Source organism: Sphaerodactylus townsendi, linkage group LG06, assembly GCF_021028975.2.
Source record: "Sphaerodactylus townsendi isolate TG3544 linkage group LG06, MPM_Stown_v2.3, whole genome shotgun sequence".
NCBI lineage: Eukaryota > Metazoa > Chordata > Lepidosauria > Squamata > Sphaerodactylidae > Sphaerodactylus > Sphaerodactylus townsendi.
In genome coordinates, this window is record NC_059430.1 from 1,513,450 (window position 1) to 1,538,162 (window position 24,713).

The 24,713-nt window shown below is 54.6% G+C and overlaps 1 protein-coding gene across 1 annotated transcript in view; it reads left to right on the plus strand.

Annotated features, from left to right (window-relative positions):
• Positions 1-24,713, plus strand: part of SND1 (staphylococcal nuclease and tudor domain containing 1) — a 242,458-nt gene that overhangs the window by 17,576 nt on the left and 200,169 nt on the right. The window contains exon 10 of the mRNA XM_048499490.1: positions 13,377-13,490. Within this exon, the coding sequence (XP_048355447.1) occupies positions 13,377-13,490 (114 nt within the window). The remainder of the gene's footprint in view (positions 1-13,376; positions 13,491-24,713) is intronic.

A 24,713-nucleotide genomic window follows, 5' to 3' on the forward strand; every position in this document is an offset into this window, starting at 1 on the left:
GCTTGGACAGATTTATGGAGGAGAAGTCAATTTATGGCTACCAATCTTGATCCTCTTTGATCTGAGATTGCAAATGCCTTAACAGTCCAGGTGCTCGGGAGCAACAGCCGCAGAAGGCCATTGCTTTCACATCCTACATGTGAACTCCCCAAGGCACCTGGTGGGCCACTGCGAGTAGCAGAGAGCTGGACTAGATGGACTCTGGTCTGATCCAGCTGGCTTGTTCTTATGTTCTTAAGGGCCCACCTCTGGAGTTCCAGGCACAGGCGCCCCGGTTCAGTGGGCTTGAGCTATCATGTGGTTGTGGTTTTGGGGTGACCAAGGGAAAAATCATGAGTATCCATGTTTGTCAAGCATGTTTTTGGGCCACTGTGGTGCCACGGAGCGTGGGAGGAGTGATTCTCGTGTTTAGGCACGTGTCAGTGGGCTTGAGCTGTGATGTTGTGGTCATTTTGGGGTGACCAAGGGAAAAAATCATGAGGATCCATGTTTTTGAAGCATGTTTTTGGGCCACTGTTGTGCCACGGAGCGTGGGAGGAGTGATTCTCGTGTTCAGGCACGTGTCAGTGGGCTTGAGCTGTGATGTTGTGGTCATTTTGGGGTGACCAAGGGAAAAAATCATGAGGATCCATGTTTTTGAAGCATGTTTTTGGGCCACTGTGGTGCCACGGAGCGTGGGAGGAGTGATTCTCATGTTCAGGCACGTGTCAGTGGGCTTGAGCTGTGATGTTGTGGTCATTTTGGGGTGACCAAGGGAAAAAATCATGAGGATCCATGTTTTTGAAGCATGTTTTTGGGCCACTGTTGTGCCACGGAGCGTGGGAGGAGTGATTCTCGTGTTCAGGCACGTGTCAGTGGGCTTGAGCTGTGATGTTGTGGTCATTTTGGGGTGACCAAGGGAAAAAATCATGAGGATCCATGTCTTTGAAGCATGTTTTTGGGCCACTGTGGTGCCACGGAGCGTGGGAGGAGTGATTCTCGTGTTCAGGCACGTGTCAGTGGGCTTGAGCTGTGATGTTGTGGTCATTTTGGGGTGACCAAGGGAAAAAATCATGAGGATCCATGTTTTTGAAGCATGTTTTTGGGCCACTGTGGTGCCACGGAGCATGGGAGGAGTGATTCTCGTGTTCAGGCACGTGTCAGTGGGCTTGAGCTGTGATGTGGTCATTTTGGGGTGACCAAGGGAAAAAATCATGAGGATCCATGTTTTTGAAGCATGTTTTTGGGCCACTGTGGTGCCACGGAGCATGGGAGGAGTGATTCTCGTGTTCAGGCACGTGTCAGTGGGCTTGAGCTGTGATGTTGTGGTCATTTTGGGGTGACCAAGGGAAAAAATCATGAGGATCCATGTTTTTGAAGCATGTTTTTGGGCCACTGTGGTGCCACGGAGCGTGGGAGGAGTGATTCTCGTGTTCAGGCACGTGTCAGTGGGCTTGAGCTGTGATGTGGTGGTCATTTTGGGGTGACCAAGGGAAAAAATCATGAGGATCCATGTTTTTGAAGCATGTTTTTGGGCCACTGTTGTGCCACGGAGCGTGGGAGGAGTGGTTCTCGTGTTCAGGCACGTGTCAGTGGGCTTGAGCTGTGATGTTGTGGTCATTTTGGGGTGACCAAGGGAAAAAATCATGAGGATCCATGTTTTTGAAGCATATTTTTGGGCCACTGTGGTGCCACGGAGCGTGGGAGGAGTGATTCTCGTGTTCAGGCACGTGTCAGTGGGCTTGAGCTGTGATGTGGTCATTTTGGGGTGACCAAGGGAAAAAATCATGAGGATCCATGTTTTTGAAGCATATTTTTGGGCCACTGCGTTGCCACGGAACGTGGGATGCGTGATTGTTTTGGTGCTGCCAGCCACGTCCGTCCCAAACGCAACATGAAAAAGCCGCCCCCCCCCCCCGGCCAGAAACGCCGTCCAAGAAACAGAAAGCAGAGAAGACTTTTGCGAGACTTTCCCCTTTTCAGGGGGCATCTCCTCGCCTGCACGACCTGCAGAGCCTGCCCTCCCGGTGCCTTGCGTGCGCCTTCCTGCATTCCTCAGCTGGCCGGCCACCCGCCCAGCAGGAACTCCAGTAGCAGCAGCAGCAGCCCCAACACCATGGCCACACTCTTCGTGGCCGGACTCCTGGCTGCCTCCTCGCAGGGAAGGGGAGGGGCTGCCTCTGCTGCTTCCCTTCCCTGCGAGGAGAAGGGGGAGGGGGAGATGGCCGCTCGCGTGCCCACAGAGAGGGCTCTGTGTGCCACCTCGGGCACCCGTGCCAAGGGTTCGCCATCACGGTCCTAGGGCAGCTCATAGAATCACACAGTTGGAAGAGACCAGAAGGGCCATCCAGTCCAGCCCCCTGCCATGCAGGAACACACAGTCGAAGCACTCCTGACAGACAGGCGGCCGCCCAGCCTCTGCTTAAAAACCTCCAGGGAAGGACGCTGTTCAGAGGCAGCACATTTTAGTTGCTTGAGCTCTTTGATCATTTTGGTTGCTTTTCCCTGCACCTCCTCAAGCTTTGCAATATTTCTTTTTAGGTGTGGTGGCCAGAACCATCAATAGTACGCCAAGTGCGCCCTCCCCACAGATTTGTGTAAGGGCAGTACGATAGCAGCAGGTTCCTCGCCTGATTCTGGCCAGCGTGGAGTTTGCCTTTCCTGCAGCAGCCGGGCCCTGGGCTGACACTCTTCCTAGAGCTGCCCACGGTCACCCCCAAGTCCCTCTCTTGGTCTGGCGCTGCCGGCACTCATCCCCTCAGAGTATGTGTGAAACTGGGGTTGTGTGCCCCAATAGGCATCATTTTGCACTTGGCCACATTGAATCTCGTTTGCCATCTTATTGCCCTTCCCTCCAGTGTGGAGAGGTCCTTTAGGAGCTCTTCACAATCTGTTTTAGTTTTAAACACCATCAATAAATAACAGTTTGAACGGAGAGTCTCTGACTGCAGGACCACCGAGACCAGCTGCAGGTCACTGGGCCGTGGCTGGTCTACTGCTGCGGGCGGGTGGGCAAGAGGTGGCAGGAACCCGAATGGCTGTCTGACCTCAGCATGTATTTCCTGCCCCGACTTGGCTGGCTGGGGGCTGGAGATACTTTCTCACCAGTTCTGCGTGGCCTTTCTTTTGGCCTGATGTTTCCTATGAGGAGAGAATCAGTGCTTTGACTTGGACAAACAGGGAAGCCTGCCTTTTCTGCACATGGCAGGCCAGGCGCATCGATTCCTCACTGTTTCCCTTGTAGAGGAGAACCCACAGAGCGTTGCTCTTGGTCACTGATTGCGCGTCTGCTTTGCGTGCAGACGGTTCGGGTTCATGCCTCGGCATCTCCAGTGGCAACACTGGGTGTCTGAGGAAGAAGAAGAAGAGTTTGGATTTATATCCCCCCTTTCTCTCCTGCAGGAGACTCAAAGGGGCTTACAATCTCCTTGCCCTTCCCCCCTCACAACAAACACCCTGTGAGGTGGGTGGGGCTGAGAGAGCTCCGAGAAGCTGTGACTAGCCCAAGGTCACCCAGCTGCCGTGTGTGGGAGTGCACAGGCTAATCTGAATTCCCCAGATAAGCCTCCACAGCTCAGGCGGCAGAGCTGGGAATCAAACCCAGTTCCTCCAGATTAGATACACGAGCTCTTAACCTCCTACGCCACTGCGGCTCCTGGAGGCCTGCCTGTGTCCTTGGGGGTGGTTGCACGTGTGTGTGTGTGTGTGTGTGTGAGAGAATTTAGCTTCTCAAAACTCCACCCTGCTCATTCTGTGTGGCTGAAGCAGGACTGTGGGTCACTCCCCTGCCTTGCCAGGCTTGGCATCTTGGCACAGCTGCGAATGTTGGCAACAGCCCAGGTAGGAGCCTTCACAGGGCAGCCTGGGAAAGTGGGGGTCCTGCACGTGTGCTTCCAGCCCCCCGAGTCTCCGCTGCTGTGCAGGTTTCCCTTTGGGTGTTGCAGCAGCAGCAGCGAGTGCCTGAAGCCGCAGAGCGCTCCGGATTCTGAGAGGGGTGATGATGGCCCCAAAGATTGCCTCCCGGATGGCCACGAGATGGCGCTGTTGGACTGTCAGGACACTCCCGCCTGCTGCACCCGTGGGAAGAGAGGCTTGGTTTGAAGCACTCAAGAAATGCGAAGTGGGGCTGTTTGGGAGGTGCTCCCCCCGCCCCCCCTGCCTTTCTGAGAGCGTTTTTTGGCTATCAAGTGGCAGCTGCTGCTTAGGGTGGCCCTCCTGGGCTTTTCAAGGCCAGAGACGTTGGCATCGCCTGCCTCTGTGTGCAGATCCTGCACTTCCTTCGTGGTCAAGTCATCTGGGGCTTGCCCTGCCTAACTCCCGAGATCTGATGGGGCTGGCCTAGCCTGGGGCTTCCAGGCAGATCTCTCCCCCCTTCCCCGAAGGGCACGGGTGCCTCCCACGACGCCTTTGCAATCTGGTCTGGGATGCTGGGCAGGGCAGGGGCTTCTGCTCTCCTCTTGTAAGCCCAGCATGGCAGGGCAGGCCACGGGTCTGTCATGGTGCCGTGCCAAGAGTGACTCTCCATACTAGGGTGGGTGAGTGCCAGACGGCCGCTGTCCCCGTGCCTGCCCTTTCCCTGCCTGGTGGGGCTGGTTCCCTCTCTCTGGGCAGCTCATTCATCCTGGAAAGCTGCTCGTTCCTGAGGCCTCTTCTGCCCGTTGCTGTGTCTTGACTCCACGTGACTCAGAGCCGCTTGGCTGCAGCAGGGGGTAGTCCCCAGGGCCCATGCCTCTTCCGGAGTCCACATGTTTGCTGTGTGGCGGCTTGGCCAGACTCATCCGCCAAACCGTGGGGCCTTTGGCAGCGGGGATCCCTCTCAGTGGAGCAGCAGTGGCGTAGGAGGTTAAGAGCAGGTGCACTCTGATCTGGAGGAACCGGGTTTGATTCCCAGCTCTGCCGCCTGAGCTGTGGAGGCTTCTCTGGGGAATTCAGATTAGCCTGTGCACTCCCACACACGCCAGCTGGGTAACCTTGGGCTAGTCACAGCTTCTCGGAGCTCTCTCAGCCCCACCTACCTCACAGGGTGTTTGTTGGGAGGGGGGAAGGGCAAGGAGATTGTAGGCCCCTTTGAGTCTCCTGCAGGAGAGAAAGGGGGGGATATAAATCCAAACTCTTCTCCAGTAGCTGCAGGGGAGGGCAGAGCAGGCTGCTTTCCCCTTGGGCCAGGCTGCCAGCTGTGGTCGCTGCCCCAGGCAGATGGATCTCTGGGGTGGTTGTGGGCTCACTGCAGGAGGAAACCCCCAGGATTTGGTCCATTGAGAACAGTGGTGATGCAGCTCCCCGAGTCGAGTTCCACGATTGACAAGGAAACGGGTCCTGGCATCGTGGCTTTTGGTGCAGCTACATTCAGAAATCTGCGTCAGGTTCTGGTTCTCCCTTTTTGCACCTGGGGGTATCTGTGGCATTCTGTCACCGTGGTGGGTGAAACCACAAAATGGCTGCCACAGAAGGCAGAGCCACACACCCCAAGGAAACTTGAGTGCAGGCAAGAAGAGGGCAATGTGGAAAATACCCTGGGAAGGGTGCGGGAGAGAGCACTGGTGGCAGCTGCTACTGGAAGAGCATTGTTTTGACCTGCCAGCCATTGGACATCCTGTCGCCATTCAGAAGTCCTGCTGGTCAGAGGCTCCACCCATATTCTGAAAACACTTGGCGGCCACGCCGAAAGGTGTTCGCAACCGTCATGGTGCCTGTGGATACTCTTGGGCTCCCCAGCTCAAAAAGACAGCGTCGAACGCAAAAAGGTGCTGGAAGGAACGGTTGTACTTTCCCTACGCGAAGGGCGGAAGCGTTGGGGCCTTCTAAGGAAAAAAGGCCACTCACGGGGCGGGGGGGCATGGAAGGTGATGGAAGTTTCTTTGTGAGAACCTTTGAATGTGGGTTTGTGTCATGAAGTTTGTGCGCAGTAGAGTCGGGCCAGAACCCCTGGCACTCGCATGGTTAATTCAGGGGATCCGTCTTGCTCTGACAGTGGGCATGGCTATGCAGTGAGACATCTGGCCGTTTGCTGTTTGAAATGGGAGGCCAGGCTAGATGGATCCTTCGTTTGGTCTTGTGGGGCTACTCTGTGGCTTTAGATCTGCACATTTGGCACCTTAATTTTTACCCTCACTTCTATCCAGGAGGAGGGAGGTGTTAACTGGCCAGTCGGGTGGGTTGGGATGGCTTCCTTTTGCATGCGTGACAGGACGGCGGGTCTGAGCTCAGCAGAGTCCGCTCATGCTTCCTCCTCTTCCTCCTCTTCCTCCTCTTCCTCCTCTTCCTCTTCCCCCTCCCCCACTCCCGGAGAGTTGGTTTTCCACATTCTCAGCCTTTTGGGTGGCGGGAATTTGTTCTATGCGTGTATCTGCAGGAGACGCAAGAGCCAAATGGGGTGTGAGGAGGTGGGTCAGATGGGGGGACTGAAGGCTGGGGGGGGGGGCAGAGGCGATGGCCTCCTTTTGTGAAATGCAGCAGAACTGCGTTGCTTGCAGTCTTCAGATGCCTCCAGCAATCGGGCATCTCTGGGAGCTGGCTTGTTCCCAGCCCACCTGAGCTGTTACACATTTGCTCCAGGGTTGGCTGTGCCTCGGGATTCCGGCAAGGGCTGGGCCGGGTCTCTCTGGCTGTTCGGCCAGCAGGTTGGCATGAAGTGGCCTTGGAGGCGTGGCCCCACGGGGCTGTTGGCGCTTGCTCCCTCTTTCTCCTCCTCTTCCTTTGGCTGGAGCTCAGGAGGCGCCAGGCGCAAGGACAAGGGAACTCGGGCCTCCGGAGTTTCCATCTTGGACTGCAGCTCCCCTTCTCCTAAGCTTGCCTCAGGAGAAGGGGAGCTGTTCCCCCCCACCCCCGGAGTGGGGCTGGCCTGCACAGGACTTCGCTCGTGCTGATGTGCACCCTGATAGGCGTTCCCATTTGCTGCCCTGCGCAGCTTCCACGGGGGGGGGGGGCTCTTTCCTGCCCTCCCCCCTGGCCATTCTGAGTCTTGGGCCGGGGGGCACTGCCTGCGGTCGAGGGAAACGGGCCCTCTGCTTCCCCAGACGTTTGTGTAGGTGCCGGGGCTCTTGAGGAGCCTGCTGTGCTGGGTGGGTGGGCGGGCGGGCAGGCGGGCAGAGGCTGCTGCAGCGGGCACCGGCTGTGCTTAGCCAGCAGTCTGGGTGAACTCCGCACCAGCCGAGAGGCCCTCCTGTCTTCTCAGCTTAGCCAGGCAGCCTGTAACCTTCAGAACGATTAGCTGAACTTTTGTCTCGGGCTCTGCTTCCTGCTACGGTGTGCCTGCTCCGCTTCCTTCTCCCTGTCGCTTCTGCTGAGGACAGCTCTTTTCTGCCATATGGTCCCTCAGGCAAAGGGGAGGGCTTCCTCCCCCCCACCGCTGCTCAAATGGCTGGCAGGAGTGCCCCGCCCGGGAGGGGAGGAGAGCCGGCCGCAGCCCCTTCTGACCCCGGGCCAGGCTGCTCTGTGGCGGGTGGGGTGGGCCCCAACCTCTGTGGGTTGTCCTCTGAGGACCCCCCTCCCTGCCATGGTCCCTGATGCAGCTGTCATGTCCGCATCTTCTCCCCCCCCACATGACCATCGTTCTCAATTACTGGGGCTGGTGGGCTTGGAGAGCTTGTGGCGCAGGGTCTGTCCCTCTGTCAGGTGCCCCCAGAATTCCATGCAGGCCTTTTCCTTACCCTGAGATACCCCCCCCCCCTCGCCTGGCCTTGTGTGTGGCTGGCCATGGGTCAGCCTGGGCCGAGTTGTGCAGCTGACTGGGGGGTGCGGGGGGGCAGTCCTGTGGGTTGCCGAGGGGCCTCTGTGTACCTGGATTCCTCGAGTGTGTCGATGCATGCCTTGCTGTGGGAGGCTGCTCTGGGAAAGGAGGGAGGGGTCCATGGCTGGGCCGTGGAGCATCACGCCTGCCCCGTTCTCCCCCTTGGGGGCGGGGGCTGCCTGCCTGCCTGCCTTGACTTTCAAAGCTGCTTGCAGCGAACCGGCAAGGCCGGCAGCTGAAGGAGACGCCGCGAAGCCCTTGGGTGGCCTAATTTCTGCGCGTCAATTTTGGGTCCCTCTCTGCTTCACGCTGAATTGCCAGCGACAGGGAAAACCAGGAGGAATGTCTGAGTGCCTGAGAGAGCAAATGAGCACACACTCAGCCGCCGCTCTCTGGAAGCCTCCCGCGGAGGGGACTCCATCAGCGTGAATCCGTCTGCGTGATGCGCTCCAAAGACCCTTCGCCTCCGAGGAGGGCAAGGAGGGGGCCGGAATTTGGGCCCGGCAGGAGCCTCGGCTCTGGCCGACAGTGGGGCTGGTGCAGGTGGGGGGTGGATGCGAATTGCTGTGTCGGCACGTTAGGCTGTTGTGACCGGGCAAGCGCGTGCAGCACAAACGGAGGGCTTGTTGCTGTTCTTGGCAAGCCGTGGAGAAGGGGGCGGGGGTCCCCTCCCCACACTCCGCTCCAGAGGGTCTGTGACTCTTAGCTCTGGTGGCAAAGGTCTCACAGTCTGTCTGTGCACAAATTGGGGGTTCTGATCTGTATAATTGCCCACATAAGAAGAAGAGCTTGGATTTATATCCCCACTTTCTCTCCTGCAGGAGACTCAAAGGGGCTTACAGTCTCCTTGCCCTTCCCCCCTCACAACAAACACCCCGTGAGGTGGGTGGGGCTGAGAGAGCTCCGAGAAGCTGTGACTCGCCCAAGGTCACCCAGCTGGCGTGTGTGGGAGTGCACAGGCTAATCTGAATTCCCCAGATCAGCCTCCACATCTCAGGCAGCAGAGCGGGGAATCCAACCCGGTTCCTCCAGATTAGATACACAAGCTCTTAACCTCCTACGCCACTGCAGGGTCATGCTCACTTGCTGGCTGTTCCCTTGTTGAACGTGGCCTGTTTGGCATCAAGGAGCCCCAGCCCTTTCTTGTAGTAACTCCCAGCTTGTGCTGCTGGGTGCCCAGAAGGGAGGGGTGGGTGGGTGAGGAGGGCAGCATTTTCAGACGTTGGCACCGTGAAGTCCTTTTATTGGCAAGGAAGGAGAAGCTAAATGGTCAGCGTTTTCTTGGGAAGAGAGAGGGCTTGGAGATGTTTTATGGTATTTTGGGTTTTTAATCTGTAATTGTTGGCTGCCTTCAGCCACAAAGGCAAGGCGAATGTGAGTGCATTAATAAATAAAGCAAAACCTCCCTGTTAGCTTGGGGACACCCCCCCCCCCCAATCCATTCTGCAGTTGAATGTGCATTGCAGTCCCCTGGTGTCAGTAACTGAAAAGGTGAGAATCTACACCCTTTTTAATGTTTGCCCCTTAATGAGACATCCTAATATTATGGCCGGGGTGGGGTGGGTGGGGGAGGGAGGGAAGAAGGAATATATTTTTAATTTAATTTCAGTATTTCTTCCCCCTCAGTGGAGACCCAAAGCGCCTGACATCTTTCTTCCCTCCTCCCCTCCTTTTTATTCTTGTAACACCCCTGTGGAGTTTGTGAGGCTGAGATTGTGGGGTTTGGCCCAAGATCTCCCTGCAGGCTTCCATGGCAGAGCGGGGATTTGAACTGGAGACTCCCAGACCCCAGCCTGACACTCTAACCCACAGGTGTATGGGAACTGTAGTCCATAATATCTGGAGGGCCGCAAGTTTGACACCTATGCTCTAACCACTGCACCATACCCTCTCTCTCCAGGAGAGAGCAGGGAATGGGTTTCCTGCCCCAGTGTGTTCTGATAGAGTCCGATGAAGCTGTTGGTGCCCAGCGAGCTGGTCAGGCTCTGCCGGCAGTCCAGTCCACATGCCGGTCCGTTTCTTGCTGAATGCAGGCGTCTCCAGTCAAGGCAAGATCTCGAGTAGCAGGTGCTGAGGAAGACTACCTTTCTCAATCCACGCCCTTGGAGCAGCCCTGCCCAGCCAGACTGTCCCAGTTGGACTGGTGCTCTGTCTTGGTTCTGCTGTCCCCTCTTGTCTTGACCTGATCAGTGGTGAACCAAGAGAAAATGGTGCCTGGGGCAAGACCTGATATTGTGCCGCCATAAATTGTGCCCTCAGTTATCCCCAAGACTGCACCCCCAAGACTGCATCCGGGCCAGATGGTGGGTTGAGTGGAGACGGGGGCATGGGGGCGTGGGGGGGGGGGGAAGGGGCAGCCAAGTAGGTCCCCTATGTGACAGAGTTGAATGGCCTAGGTCAGTGGTGGCGAACCTATGGCACGGGTGCCAGAGGTGGCACTCAGAGCCCTCTCTATGGGCACGCACAAACAGAGTTCGTCGTGTGGAGGAAAAATCGCCCTCTCCCCACACACACACATCTAGGCTGGCCTGGGCCGCTGGGTTTGATTATTAGCATTAAACCTAAGGCCTAGTTTTGGGTAAGCAGTGTAGGTCACCCTGTTAAGCGCTGTTAAACCCCTCTGATTTCCATGGGAAGAACTAAAGTGCAATCCTTTACCTGGGAGTAAGCTCGGTTGCTGTCAATGGGGCTTGCTTCTGAGTAAACCCTCCTAGGGTCGTGATTCACCCGTTGGAAGAGTTGCACGGTTGCTTCAAAGCAAAGCCACTGACTACCACCAAGCTTACTCCCGAGTAATGCACGCCTCGGAGCCAACTGTTTTTTCTAAGCGAAAACCTCAGTATTCAGGTTAAATTGCCATGTTGGCACTTTGCGATACATAAGTGGGTTTTGGGTTGCAGTTTGGGCACTCGGTCTCGAAAAGGCTCGCCATCACTGGCCTAGGTCGTGACTCCTCCCAAGACGTGCTCCTGGACCCGATGGGGCTCAGGGGCCACGTCAGACAAAAATCTAGCAGAGCCTTGGAGAATGACGTGTGTTGCATAAGGAGGGCTTTTGTGGGTCACACCGTCCACTTCGTCCTTCGGGAATTTTGGGGTTGGATGGGGGGTGGGTGAAGCGCGTCTGGAGCCTTTCCAGTAGAAGTCAGGATGTGTGGGCGGGAAGAGAGACGCGAGACCCCTCACGATTGGGCGGTGGCCAGAGGGGGCTGCCCAGATTGGTGCTGGAGAGTTTTCCTCTTGCCCGAGCTGTCTGTTGGTGCTTTGACAGATCTGCACTGTTAAGAACGGCAGGAATTCCTGGCTGTGCTTTGAACAGAGCACTTTGAAGTATTCAATTACTGTACTCCTTTACGTTAAGGGAGTCGTTCTCAAAGGAAAACATTTCATAGGTATTTGTAGAGGATGCCATAACAAGAACCGACAGGAGAGCGCGGAGAGCTGTTTTGAAATGCCGAACATCACATCTCCAGCCAAGTGCGGCAGCAGGGCCTCCCGTTCTATGGCTCCGCTTGCAGCCTGGCCCGGAAGGAGCTGAGCCACTCTTCTGGAGGAGCTGCCGTGGGGGCCGGCCACTTCAGCAGAGCATCACAGCAGCCTGGAGGCCTGTTTGGGAGATGCTCCCCCCCCCCCCCCAACCTTGTACGAGGGAAGTGGAACATTTTCTTTAGTGAATTCCATCTCTGAGCCCCTTAAACAAATTCTGGCACTTCCTGCTATGGAGGTGACTCCCACTGGTACCAGGTGGCCGTTCTGTGGCAGAATTTGTTTAAGTGGCTCAGAGATGGAATTCACTAAAAAAAATGCTCTACTTCCCTTGTTTATACCCCCCCTTTCTCCCTGGTGGCTACCCAGAGCAGTTCCCGTCATTTAATCTGTATTGGATCCACCAGACATATGGTGGGAAAGGGGGTGGGGGGCGGGGGTGGCAGCAGCATCTCAGAGTGGCAGCTCTGCCTGGCAGTGTTTTCCAGAGCCCCACAGGAGCCTGCCACAGGAAGGTCTCTCTCGCTGTGGGCCCCACATGTGCATCCTGGGCCTGTCGATGCCTGTGTGTGGCTGCTGGCAGTCAGATGCCGCCGGGGGCTGCAGGGGCTGGGAGCTCCTTCCTCATGGGCAACAGGCCCTCCAGGCTGCAGATATTTGAGCTGGTGGTGAAGGAGGACAGAGCTTTTCTGGAGAGGAGGGGGAAGGGGCTGAGGTGCGCTGCCAGGGACGGGGCAAGAGGGTGGGTGTTGAGCAGCTGGCTGACCTGGCTCACGGAGGGTGTCTGGCTGGCCGTGCTGCCCCAAGGGAGAGCCAAATTCTAGGGGTGGCGGAGAAAATGGCAGCTGGGAGGGAGGGAGTGAATCTGGGGCCCTGAGGTGTGTGCAGGACACGGGGGCTCTTGGGGGCCTCCTTGGTGTTCTGCCTGTTAATGAGAGAACCATCCAGTCCACAGAGCTCAGACTGCCCTTGGAGATTCCCCACAGCAGAGGTGTCCGAGGATGTAGCGTCGCTGCCCAGGCAATTGGCCTGCCCTTGGATTTCCTACCTCTGCTGCTGTAAGGAATCAGTACAGTCCAGACCAATAGTGACCGTAACAGTTCATTTATTGGTCGGCAATCATGATCTTCTACGGACAATGCGAAATCTGACCAGACTCCCCCCCGCAGCCGCCGCTTTTATGGGCGAAACCTTTCCCGCTAAAAACCAAATCCAAAACAACCCAGCTTTCCCACCAAGATAGAGATTCACACAGAACAGAAGCCAAAGATGGCAAGCATGCAACTATGTTGAGACAGAGATAAAGACTGACCTGGGCACAACGCCCGGCGGAAGGAATGTAGACTCAAGGTTAACTTTGGGCCTGTCAAGAAACTGAAGCAACCTTACCGCTGCCTGGCGCTGTCTCTGCTTTCCCCCCTGCGAGGCTTCCCAGCGTTCCCGAGCTCCACAGCTGCTGGGACTGGCTGGCTCTGCTGGCTGGCTTTTCCCTCAACTTGTGCAGATGTTTGGACCTTTTAGGATATGCTTTCCAGGTGGAAGGGGCAGGTCACGGTCTGGAAAAGCCCAAGAAGGTCAAGGTTTATGCCGGCACGTGTGCGTCGTTGGCAAGAGTCTGACGCAGGGGTGGGCGAGACTTGTCTGTCCTGAGTCTTTTGGGAGCAGTCCGTGGTCCTCCTGGCCTTCATGGGTCAGAACCCGGCATGTGCTCCTCTGCAGGAGGGGAGGGTGGTGCTAAGAGGGAGCACGGCTGGTTGAGAAGGCCTGTTGCTGAAGCGGCAGCCGGCTGCTTCTACTGGGCTAATCCTTCTTGATCTGAGGTTGCAAATGCCTTAGCAGACCAGGTGCTCAGGAGGAGCAGCAGCTGCAGAAGGCCATTGCTTTCACCTCCTGCACGTGAGCTCCCAGAGGCACCTGGTGGGCCACTACTGAGTAGCAGAGTGCTGGACTAGATGGACTCTGGTCTGACCCAGCAGGCTAGTTCTTATGTTCTTAATGTTGTTGACAGAATGGATGGAAGGCGGGCAGGTTGGTCGCTGCCTGACACTTGTGACAAGCGGGTCTTGTTGGCTCCGGTGGTTGGGGTGAGGGGGAGGCAGTTCTGGCACAACTATTAGATGCTGAATGGCCTCTGGCACTGGGAGCAGGTCTTTACCTTTGATCCCTGTCCCCTGTGTTCTCAGGTGATGCAGGTACTCAACGCAGACGCCATTGTGGTGAAGCTCAACTCTGGGGACTACAAGACAGTTCACCTTTCCAGCATCCGCCCACCTCGACTCGAAGGCGAAGGCACTCAGGTAAGGCACTGGCAGTGATGTGTGGTTTGAATGTGTGGCGGATGGTGGGAATGGCGGGACCCAGTTGTAATGGCCGTTGGCTGGTTCAAAATCCCCTTTTTGCACCGGGGTGGGCCTTGGTGTGAGCCCCCCCCAAGGGCCTGGGCTGGTCAGTGAGTGCCTCCTCTGCCTTCCCCCTCCCTCTCTGTGTGAAGGCTGCTGGTTGTGGGCTTGAGCTGAATACTTGGAGACGGGCAGCCGTCTTTGTGCCACCTGGTTCCTTTATCGTCTTCAGTCCCCGCTTGTCCTTCAAGGGCTCAGGGCAGCCTTTTCCATGGTAACCTGCAGAATCCTTTGGATCACAGCAGTGTCGTTCCAAAGAGGAATGCTCTTGTGTGCTGCGTTGGCACAAACCGAGAGTGTGGGAGACCACTTGTGGTTCTGTCTGTCGGGGGCGGGGGGGAGGGCAGGTAGGAAGACGGTGAATATTCAGTCCTGCCTTTCCCGTGGAGGAGAAGTAACGTGGCACCTGCTCTGATAGACATTTCAAGGAACTGATCTGCCATTCAGTGGTTTGTGTGATGTTCTGGGGGATGAGAAGTTGAGTTTGAAAATAAGGTTTTTTTTGGGGGGGGGGCGGGCTGCAAGATTTTGAAGTGTTTGATTGGGGCACCTTAGCAAACGGGATAGTCGTACCTGGGGGCCCTGCTGATAACCAGCCGCTGCAGGTGTGGAACACCTCTGGTTCCGTTTTCATTTGTTTCAGCTGAAACAGACTGTGCCCGACCGATGTGGCCCCAAGATGTGACTTCGTGTTGTGTGCTCTCGAGCTCAGATTGCCCACCTGATTGGGGACACACACACACACACACACACACACACACACACACACACACACACACACACACACACACACACACACACACACACACACACACACACACACACACACACACACACACACACACACACACACACACACACACACACACACACACACACACACACACACACACACACACACACACACACAATGTTTTCATCTTTGTTCCTTGTCAAAGGAAATTGTAGGGAGAATGGCCAGTTCAGCACCATTGGTAGACTGAGCTGCTGCGTTTCGTATGCTTGAGGGTTGTGTGCACAGACAGGTCACAAACAGAATCGGAGCAGGTGGGACAGATTGTGAGCTTGGGGGGGGGGTCCTCCTCCGTTCTTTCTCTCTGTTCTTGAAGCATCCCATAACTTGACAGAAGGCTCCTCTGCCTTCTCCGTTTGGCTTGAGGGCAGCTGGAACCGCATCTGAATCGTGGGCGAGATCAGTTGTGTTCTTGGCCGTTTCAGCCTGGCCGTGTCCTGAATGTGGGGCAGCCTCCTTTGGTCCGTCTAATGGGCACCCACCCTGTGCTGGCAGTGGGGCAGGGGAGCATGGTCCTGTTTCTCTTGGCTCTTGCCCTCTCTTGTCGTCTCCCTCTGGACTGGCTGAGCGGAATGAATGAGGTTCTGGCTGTTCTGTGCCCCAGAGGCCAGGCTGTGTGGCAGCTTCAGCGTGTCTGTTGGGCTGCTGGGCGGTGCCTCTTATAAGAGCCCCGTAGTTTGCCAGGCTCGGAAGAGCCGCGTTTGCTGCCTCCTTATGCTCAAAGGCCTCCTTCTTGCCCTTGAAGCTACAAGCAGCCTGGGGCTGAGTGACCCAGCAGGCTGTCTGTCTTGGCCCTGAGGATCCTGCCTCCTTCCTGTTTCTGGGGTGGGGGTGGGGGCTGTAGTGGGACAAGGGGGCACCTTGGCCCTTGCACCCTGAGACTGCATGGCCTCTTCCCTTCAGCAGTCCACCCAGCACTGGACCGTGGGCGTTTTTGGTGCTTGCTGAAAATGCCTCCACTTTGGGGTTGGGGAATCCTCCCTATGCCAACGTCAGGCACCTCTGCCATTTGGTTACAAAGCCTCTGGGAGCCTGGACTGGGTGTGCTGGGCAGCGGACTGAGGCGGAGCCATCTGGGGCTCAGTCCGGGCGGGACAGAGGTGCTGCCAGGCATGCTTGAGGAGGCCGTGGCTGCCGGCTCGTTCTGGAATGCAGATCTCTGGAAACACTGAGGACGGCTCTTCCAGCTTTGCTTGGTGTCGCCTGGCTGGAGAAACGGTGTTGTTGCGAGGAGTGCTGCTTCAGCTGGATCTCCGATGCTAATCAGAAATGGACCCGGCTGCATTGATCCATGCAACAGTAGCCTCACGGGAAGCTGGCTGGCACACGCTCAGTAGGGCTACTTCAGGGTGCCCAGGCCAGCTGCCCGTCCCCCACCGAGTCCCCGCATGCCAGCCGTTTCTCTCGGAACATCTCTGCCTCCTGGGCAGTGTGCGGGGGCTTCATCTGCCCAGCCCGTGGCTCTGTTGGGTCTCACTCCGGCTGGCTGAATGAATGAAATGCCCCAAGAAGTTCCTCCTGCTAGTGAGGAATTCCTGTGGTTTAAATGAAACGGACAATATTTACTTGGTGTAATTCTCGTTTGTGGGGTGCACTTCCTGGTTTCTGTGACCTTGTTTGGCACCTGTTTCTTTGTTGTGCTTTTTAGGAGTCAGCTTCAGGCCTGTGGGAGCTTTTGAGTGTTGACGTCTTTTCTGCAGTGAGCGTCTTGTTGGTTATTCCTGTTGAGGTTATCTAAAGCCAGTGTCCTTTAATGTCATGTTGGTTACATGTGGCCGGCTATGAGCAGTCTCGGGCTCCTTGAGAGAAAGGCTAGTATGGGGGGATTTCTTGAGGGGAGAACCCTGCAGGGTCTCCCCCTCTGTTCAGCACAGTTTCCTGGTTGCTGCACTGCTCCAGAATTCCCAGCAGAAAAGGTCTGACAGGACAGGATCTGGGCCTGAGAGGAAACCCATCTGAGCGAAGGCTGACAACGAAGAGCAGCTGACGGTGAGGGCAAGAAAACTGCATGCCACGGAGGCAGAGCTTTCCACTTAAGCAGGAATTGCTTCATGCTAAGCTTCAAACTGGGCATGCCTGAGGAAGAACTCCTCTCAGCGTAAGCACGGCCTGCTGCCGCCTCCAAGTTACATGCCAGACCCAGCAAAGCCCTGCTGGGAGGGAGGCCGTTGTGTCCTCGACTCCCCCGTGGGGGCATCTTTACTCAGGTCCTCTGTTTTCAGGTCCTCTGTCCGTGGTCCTGTTAGGCCAGCCTGTCATTCCTTAGAGCTCTGCTCTGATTGGCTCCTGTGTCTGTGTGCTCAGAGGATTTTAAGATGAATAAACGGAACCGTGATATAAAACCCACAACATCAGCAGGTCAGATGAGGACGTACCAGCGGTCCAGCAGGTGGTGCCTTCAATGGAAAGGGGCCCAGCATTGTCAATCCGCAAAGAGAGACCTGGCAGTGTCTGCGTCAGTGTCCGGCAATCGGACTTGCTGCACAAATGGGGGCCCAAATGCCCCACTCAGCTTCTCTGGCGGAAAATCTTTTGTCCGTCCAGACAAAAAAAGAGAAGAAGAGTTTGGATTGATATCCCCCCTTTCTCTCCTGCAGGAGACTCAAAGGGGCTGACAATCTCCTTGCCCTTCCCCCCTCACAACAAACACCCTGTGAGGTAGGTGGGGCTGAGAGAGCTCCGAGAAGCTGTGACTAGCCCAAGGTCACCCAGCTGGCGTGTGTGGGAGTGCACAGGCTAATCTGAATTCCCCAGAGAAGCCTCCACATCTCAGGCGGCAGAGCGGGGAATCAAACCCGGTTCCTCCAGATTAGATACACGAGCTCTTAACCTCCTACGCCACTGCTGCTCCCAAGACACGCACAGCAGAAAAGAACCAAGGTGGCAATGAAGTTTTGAGCCGTCCCTTTAATACCTGTGCCAGTTGGACTAAAACAGAAGCGCCCCCCCCCCCCCTTCTTGCTGTGATAGAAACTGTTCTCTGGCTGAACCAGAGTTGCCTCCAGTGTCAATCTGGGCTGGGATCCAGGCAGCCGGAGATGGATCAAGGGCAGGTGGATCCAGGTGCCAAGAAAGGGAGATGGGGAGGCCGGCCTCCAATCCTTCCTGTCCTCCTTGGCCCCCGTCAGCTTTCCCAGCCAAGGTCCGCCTGCCGCCTGCCTGAGCTGCCTGCTGCTTAAGGGAGGAGCCGCGTGTGCTCCTGCTGCCGTTTGAAAAAGCTGCTCTGGGATCCTCCCTGATCTGGCAGCCCAAATACAACACATGTTGTGGTTCAGTCTCTTTTCTGCATTCTGTAGGCTGCCCTAAGAACCCACTGAGCTGTGGGGCGGGAGTGTTCACAACAGAATGTGCATGCAAGGAAGGGGGTGGATCTTCGCCAAGCAGAAGGAAAACCTTGGGTTGGAGAGCGGGCGCTATGGAAGATGCTGGGTCCCCCCCCCCCCCCAGTATAAATCAGCATAAAACAATCCTCCCTCCCCCTGAAACACTCTTTTCTCTCCCCCCCCCCCCCGAATGTCAAGCAGCAGTAAGACCAAGCCAGTTTTGAATGGTTGGCTGGCTAGGGAGGAGAAGCTTTGCCTTCTTAGAACTGGGAGGGGGGGTGTAGCCAGCTGCCCCTGGTTTGTGGGCATTCGCCAGGATGCCTGCCTGGAAGAGGGGCCCTGGGACCCTTGTGGGCCAGCTCAGCTAGGAGCATCTCCTCGCGCTTTTGTCTGGGAGCTGAAGTGGAGCTGAACTCTGAGACGGGGCTGTGAGATGTCTGAGGGATCCTCCGCGTCTGGCGAAGGCCTGGGGAAGGGCAGTGCCTGCCCTCTTGGACAGATTGATGGAGGAGATCTATGGCTACCAATCTTGATCCTCCTTGGTCTCAGATTGCAAATGCCTCAACAGACCAGGTGATCGGGAGCAGCAGCAGCCGCAGAAGGCCATTGCTTTCACCTCCTGCCTGTGAGCTCCCAAAGGCACCTGGTGGGCCACTGCGAGTAGCAGAGTGCTGGACTAGATGGACTCTGGTCTGATCCAGCAGGCTCTATGTTCTTACGTTCTCTTTGGAACGGCTTTTCAGTGGGTCTCACGTCACTGAGTCGTATCATCAGCAGCAGCCGCCGCCTCTTGGCTCCCTGGAAAGACGAGGAGGAGATGAGGCGTTGCACCGATTGTGCGTAATCCTGCTTGCATTAGGATGGAAAAGGTTTAAAATCTAAACTTCCCTTAGCAGTATTAGCAGAGAATTAACACGCTGCTTGCATAATTAAACAGTACCAAATATGGAGTAAATTCTCTTTTTGGCTGCTGGAGAAATGCAAGCCGGTTCTTCCCTGCATCTGTGAGTGGCCGTGCTTGAACCTGGCCAGCTCTGGCAGGGGCTGCCTTTGAACTTGTGTCTGGTGTTGGGCCCTGGCTGGCCTTCAGCCGCCACGCTTGGCTGGTCCGAGCCACGATGACGGCCAGCCATGAAATAATGCTAGAAAACTGGGAAAATTAAATGTTTTCTCCATTTTTACCAAGCACCGTTTCAATGTTTCCAGTGGAGAAACTGAAAAGTTTGGAGGGGTGTTTGTTTTTATTGCTCCCCTTTCCTCCCCTGGCTAAGTCAACAGACTTGCATTTGACATGTGTCCAGAGAGATCTGTGGGCCCTGCAGGGCTGGCTGGTTACTGGAGTCAGGGGAGAGAGAGAGAGTTTGGATTTATACCCCCCCCCCTTTCTCTCCTGTAGGAGACTCAAAGGGGCCTACAATCTCCTTGCCCTTCCCCCCTCACAACAAACACCCCGTGAGGTGGGTGGGGGTTGAGAGAGCTCCGAGAAGCTGTGACTAGCCCAAGGACACCCAGCTGGCGTGTGTGAGAGTGCACAGGCTAATCTGAATTCCCCAGATAAGCCTCCACAGCTCAGGCGGCAGAGCGGGGAATCAAACCCGGTTCCTCCAGATTAGATACACGAGCTCTTAACCTCCTACGCCACTGCTGCTTGCTACAGCACTATCTGCCTTGCCCCCCTGTCTGAAGATCCAGCGGGCATCAGGGCATCTCTGAGGGCAGGAGGTCCTGGCACTGGTTCTGTGCCAAAGATGCCCGGTGTGCCCACTGCTTTGGAACAGGGGAGCCGCCTGCCTTCCGCAGAGGCTGTGGTTTCCCAGACTGGCCCTCCACGTGTGAGCAGATCTCAGTGATACTTTACCCCAACTCTGTGGGGCTTCTCCCTGCTGCTCACTGGAGATGGTTCTGTGGAAAATGCTGCCAGTGCTCGGATTGGCTTCGGGCTCCCCTTCGTGCACTGCCCGGCCCTTGCAGTTGGGACATCCTGGTCATCGGCTTCACCTGGGACCAGAGGCTGCTGCTGGTGACAGAGAGGGCTGTCTCTCTTTCTGTGCCTTGCCAGCCCAGGGCTGCTGTACCAGTGGCATGCCACACACCTCTGGGGCTCCCATGGTGTGGTAAACTAAGGAAATGTGGCCATTGGCACTGGCAGCTTAGCCAAGTCCAGCATGTCCCCTGCAAGGCCTTTGGTGGGGGGCAGGATAAGGCCCGGGGAGGCTGTTGCTGCGCAGACAGGTCAACTGTTCACTGAACAAGGCTGTGGCTGGAGGCATTTATTTTTGCATTTATACTTTGCTTGTCAGATCCAAAGCAGCTTCTGATATCATTCTGTACCCTAACAACCACCACCCTGCAAGGTAGGTTAAGTTTAGAGAGTACCTGGGCCAAGGTCACCCAGCAAACTCAGTGTCTGGCAGCTCCATCTGGCCCTTCCACAGTTAGGTGATCTGAGGACAGTTCGTGGTTTCTGGAAAAAACACACACACACACACACACACACACCCCGCCTCAATAGATCAGTGGTAGAAGTTGGCATGCTGAAATTTTTTGCTCTGGTTCTTGGCCTCTTCACAGAAAACCCTGTGGATGCCAGGAAAAGCCTCTCTGCACCGGCTGCCTGTTCTCGGAAGGAAGCCCAGGAGAGGTGGGGAGAGGGCAGGAGGGGGTATGTTGCTCAAGAGCTGGTCTTTGCACCCTGAAGAAATCCAGCCCCGCTCTCCTCTGAAGAGCCCCCGTCCATTTGGTCTCCGAAGGCCTGGGAGGGGGAGGTGTTGTGAAGCCCATGTGAAGGTGTGATAGTTCTGTCGCCTGGCTGATGAGAGGGGGCTCTGTTTTTGAAGAAGAAGAGGAGGAGGAGTTTGGATTTATGCCCCACCTTTCTCTCCTTTTGCTATTTAATTGGCGCAGCAAAACGTGAGGCAGAGTTAATTGAGTCCGGAGCTTTGCCAGGACTTGTGTGTTGAAGAAGATGCGGAGGGCGAGGAAGGGCGGCTTCAAAGCACCAGGTTGTTACAGGAGTGATGTCTCCTCTTGATGTTCACTAGGCAGGCCGTGTTTATGGGGTGGTTCCCAAAAAGAAAATCTCCGTGTAAGGGGGCCAAATCTTAAACCCAGTGATGAGCAGTAAGCAGGCAAGATGGATCTTTGTACAAACCTGAAAAAGTCCTGAGTTTACTGAAAAATCTGAAATCTTAAAAAAAAGTTGAATTTTAAAAAAACTAAGGAAATGTGGCCATTGGCACTGGCAGCCAAGTCTGGCATGTCCCCTACAAGGCCTTTGGTGGGGGGCAGAATAAGGCCCGGGGATTTAAAAATAAAAAAAAGAAAAAATTATAAAAGAACGTCTGTAGCTTTAAGCAGTGGATTCCCTCAGTGGCCATTGCTAGACAACCACAGCTTTCCAAGGCTTGGTTCTGTCATTAAAGAGAGAGAAAGGTGGCAGGGACCTTCCCACTTCCATTTTGGGACTAGACCTGGCATGCCAGCTCCAGGTTGGGAAATTCCTGGATATTTTACAGACTATCCTCCACTGTAGCCATATTCTCTTGGGGGCAGGGAGAGATCTCTGGAATTCATTTGCAAATCTGGGAAATCTCTGGGATGCTCTCTTGGCTGCCACTTCAGAACTCTCTCAGCCCCACCGACCACACAAGATGTCTATTGTGGGGAGAGGAAGGAGATTGCGAGCCCCTTTGAGTCTCCTTACAGGAGAGAAAAGAGGGTATAAATCCAAACTGTTCTCCTTTCTCCAACCTTACCAGTTCAGGATTGCTGCCAAGATCCATCTGACAGTACCAATCCCAGTTAAAGTCAGTCTCCTTTGGTAGACCAAGTCCAAGAACATGAAGCAGGGCAAATACTACTGGACCCTGAACCTGAAACAAATCTTCACGAATGCCAGTCTCCTCCACTGGGAAGCCCTGTTAGGTGGAGTTCCAGTCCAGGGAGGCTGGTCAGCCAAACTTCCCATCAGTTGCCTAGAATTGAGGACAATTTGACCGACCCTTCTAGCTTTTCACCCCCACATCCAATGCTGCCATGGGTGTCTGAGACCATCCTCCGACTATCAAGGGTGGAGAAACATCTCTCGCTCAGGGTGGAACACGTAAAGGGAACATCTAGCATTCATGCTGACTGGCTCGGTCGCCAGCAGATACAAGATGGAGAATGGGGCCTGAAGTAGGAATTATTCTGCCTGTTATGCAGATAGGTGGGGACTCCTGAGATGGACCTGTTTGCCTCCTACATGAACTATCAACTTTCACGGTTCTATTCAAGGTTCTACCATCCAAGAGCAGAAACCACAGATGCCCTGTCCTTGGACTGGCTGAAGGGTCTCTTGTACATGTTCTCCCCAGTACCTGTACTACCAAAACTACTGAGGAAAATGCAGGAACAGCAAGCGGAGATTATAATTGTGGCCCCCGTGTGGCCCAGGGGGCCCTGGTTCTCAGCGCTGCAGGAGATGGTGGTGGGGCCTCCCTTCAGTCTGCCAATCTGTTGGGACCTTCTGCAACAAGGTCCAGCGTCACATCCAGAACCAGAATGGTGGAAACTTGCCACATGGAAATTGAGAGACCGTTTTCTCCAGACTAGGCTATGCTGGCAAAATCACCAGTATGATTCTGGGATCTAGAAAACAATCAACTAACAGGGTCTACAACATGGCCTGGAAGGCATTTATTGGACGGTGCCACCAGAAGTCTGTGGACACCATCAATTCGGCAACTGGCGATTTTTGCATTTTCTGCAGTTTGAGAGCCTGGACCCTACGAAGACAATTAGCCGCTACTGCCTTAGTGGTACCCACAATCGATGACTGGCCATCAAGATACCCGCACCTCATTTGTTTCCTGAGGGGTGCAATCCTGAAGGATAAACGTGTTTGCCACAGATTCCCCTCTTGGAAACTGAACACAGTTCTTACAGACCTCGCCAAATCACCCTTCGAGCCCCTGAGGGATGTCTCACTGAAATACTGAGGCTAAAGTCTATTTTCCTGGTGGCAGTAACTTTAGCCAGAAGGATCTCCAAGCTGGGGCCCTATCTGTAGATTCTTCTATTTGTATCTTTCATCAGGACAAAGTCGTTCTTAGAACTAACCCTCTCTTCTGTCCTAAAGTAAAATCCAGGTTTCACAAGCAGGAAGAGATCTACCTACCCTCCTTCTGTCCTAACACAAAGCATCCAACAGAATAGGGTTGGCACACTTTCGATTTCTGAAGGACCCTCAAGTCCTAACCTTCTCCATACTTCAAACATGAGATGTTCAGAAACTCTATTCATATCCATTTCACCACTTAGACTAGGGCAAAAATCTCACCTCAGACCGTAGGGATTGCATAGCGGAGGCATACAGAGTGCTAAAACTCACATCTCCAGAAGGAATCTCAGCTCATTTGGTCAGGGGAGCGGCCACTAACACTGTGATGACCAAGAACACATCTGTTGAAGAAATATGCTGATCGGCCACCTGGTCCTCGATATCCACATTTGCTAGACCCTACAAGATTGATAGGTTTAGTTCTGCTGACGCAGCCTTCAGCTGTAGAGCATTACAGCACATTCTATATCTATAGACATGACAATCCACCCTTACGTTAGGGACATCACTCTAGGAGGTCCCAAAAAATGACCTTCAGCTCAGGGAAGAAAGCTCATTGGACACGTGCCATGAAGGGTCCTTCTCTTCTGAGCCAAGGAGGACATCTTGCCCTCCTGTATGCCTAGGTCTAAATGGTCAAGTAATTGCTCCATGACTTCTGTTTCCGACTTTTACTTATGTTCAGGACCTTCTCCATACTGTATTCTGTTCGTTCTTCAAGTTAAAGGTTACATTCTTCAAGATGCTGTTTGGAGTTTGCTGTGCTTACTACATATTGCTCTTCAGTGTCACCGTAACTGAGATTGAGGGGATGACTCCCACAGGAAATAGGAAGTTGAAAGTATGTTCCTTCCTCCCTTACAATGTGGTGGGACTTGCCCAAAAGATGTCCTCTTTGGCTCAGAGGAGAAGGACCCTTTTTGGTAAGCACCCAATTCTCTTTTACAGTAACACGATTATCATTCTTATGAGATCTTTCTAATAGTTGTGCGTGGAAAAACCAGTGACAAGTATGGATCCAGACAGAGGTCTGGATTCTGTGCCCCATGAGGAGTGACTTTGGGGGTTAGGCATATTTAGCCTGGAGAAGCGAAGGTGAAGGTGTGACATGAGAGCCATGTTTAAATATTTGAAGGGATGTCATGATGAAGATGGAACATGCTTGTTTTCTGCTTCCTCAGAGACTAGGACCTGGAGTCATGGATTCAAGGTGCAGGAGAAGAGATTCCACCTAAACATTTGGAAGAACTTCCTGACAGTCAGGGCTGTTCGACAGTGGCATTCACTTCCTTGGAGTGCAGAGAAATCTCCTCCTTTGGAGGTTTTTAAAGAGAGGCTGGATGGCCTTCTGTCAGGAGTGCTTTGATTGCGTGTTCCCGCATGGCAGGGGGCTGGACTGGATGGTCCTGGGGGGTCTCTTCCAACTCCAGGATTCTTTGTAATTCTGCTACTAAATCTTCTTTTGATTTCATTTTACAGTGTCCTTGAGAAATCCAGTGCGTCACAATATGCTAACTACCTCTTTTCAATTATCATTTCTTCTTGGGCTGAAAGGCAGAATAATGTTTTTTGACACAACCTATGCCATACTCGCAGTATGGTACATCTAATATAATGATGATTAAAAATCCTTCTTACCTTTGACTTTGTCCTACCCTAAGTAGGTGTTCCATCTGAATCTCCTATTGCAGTGGTGGCGAACCTTTGGCACTCCAGATGTTATGGACTACAATTCCCATCAGCCCCTGCCAGCATGGCCAATTGGCCATGCTGGCGAAACTTAATGTCTCAATCCCATGGCATCTGGAGATATACCAAAATTCGCCTACCGAATTCTAACAGTGTTCCTCTAATTTCGACCATCTTCTATTTCTCAACACAACTCAGAGTGGTGTGGTGGTTAA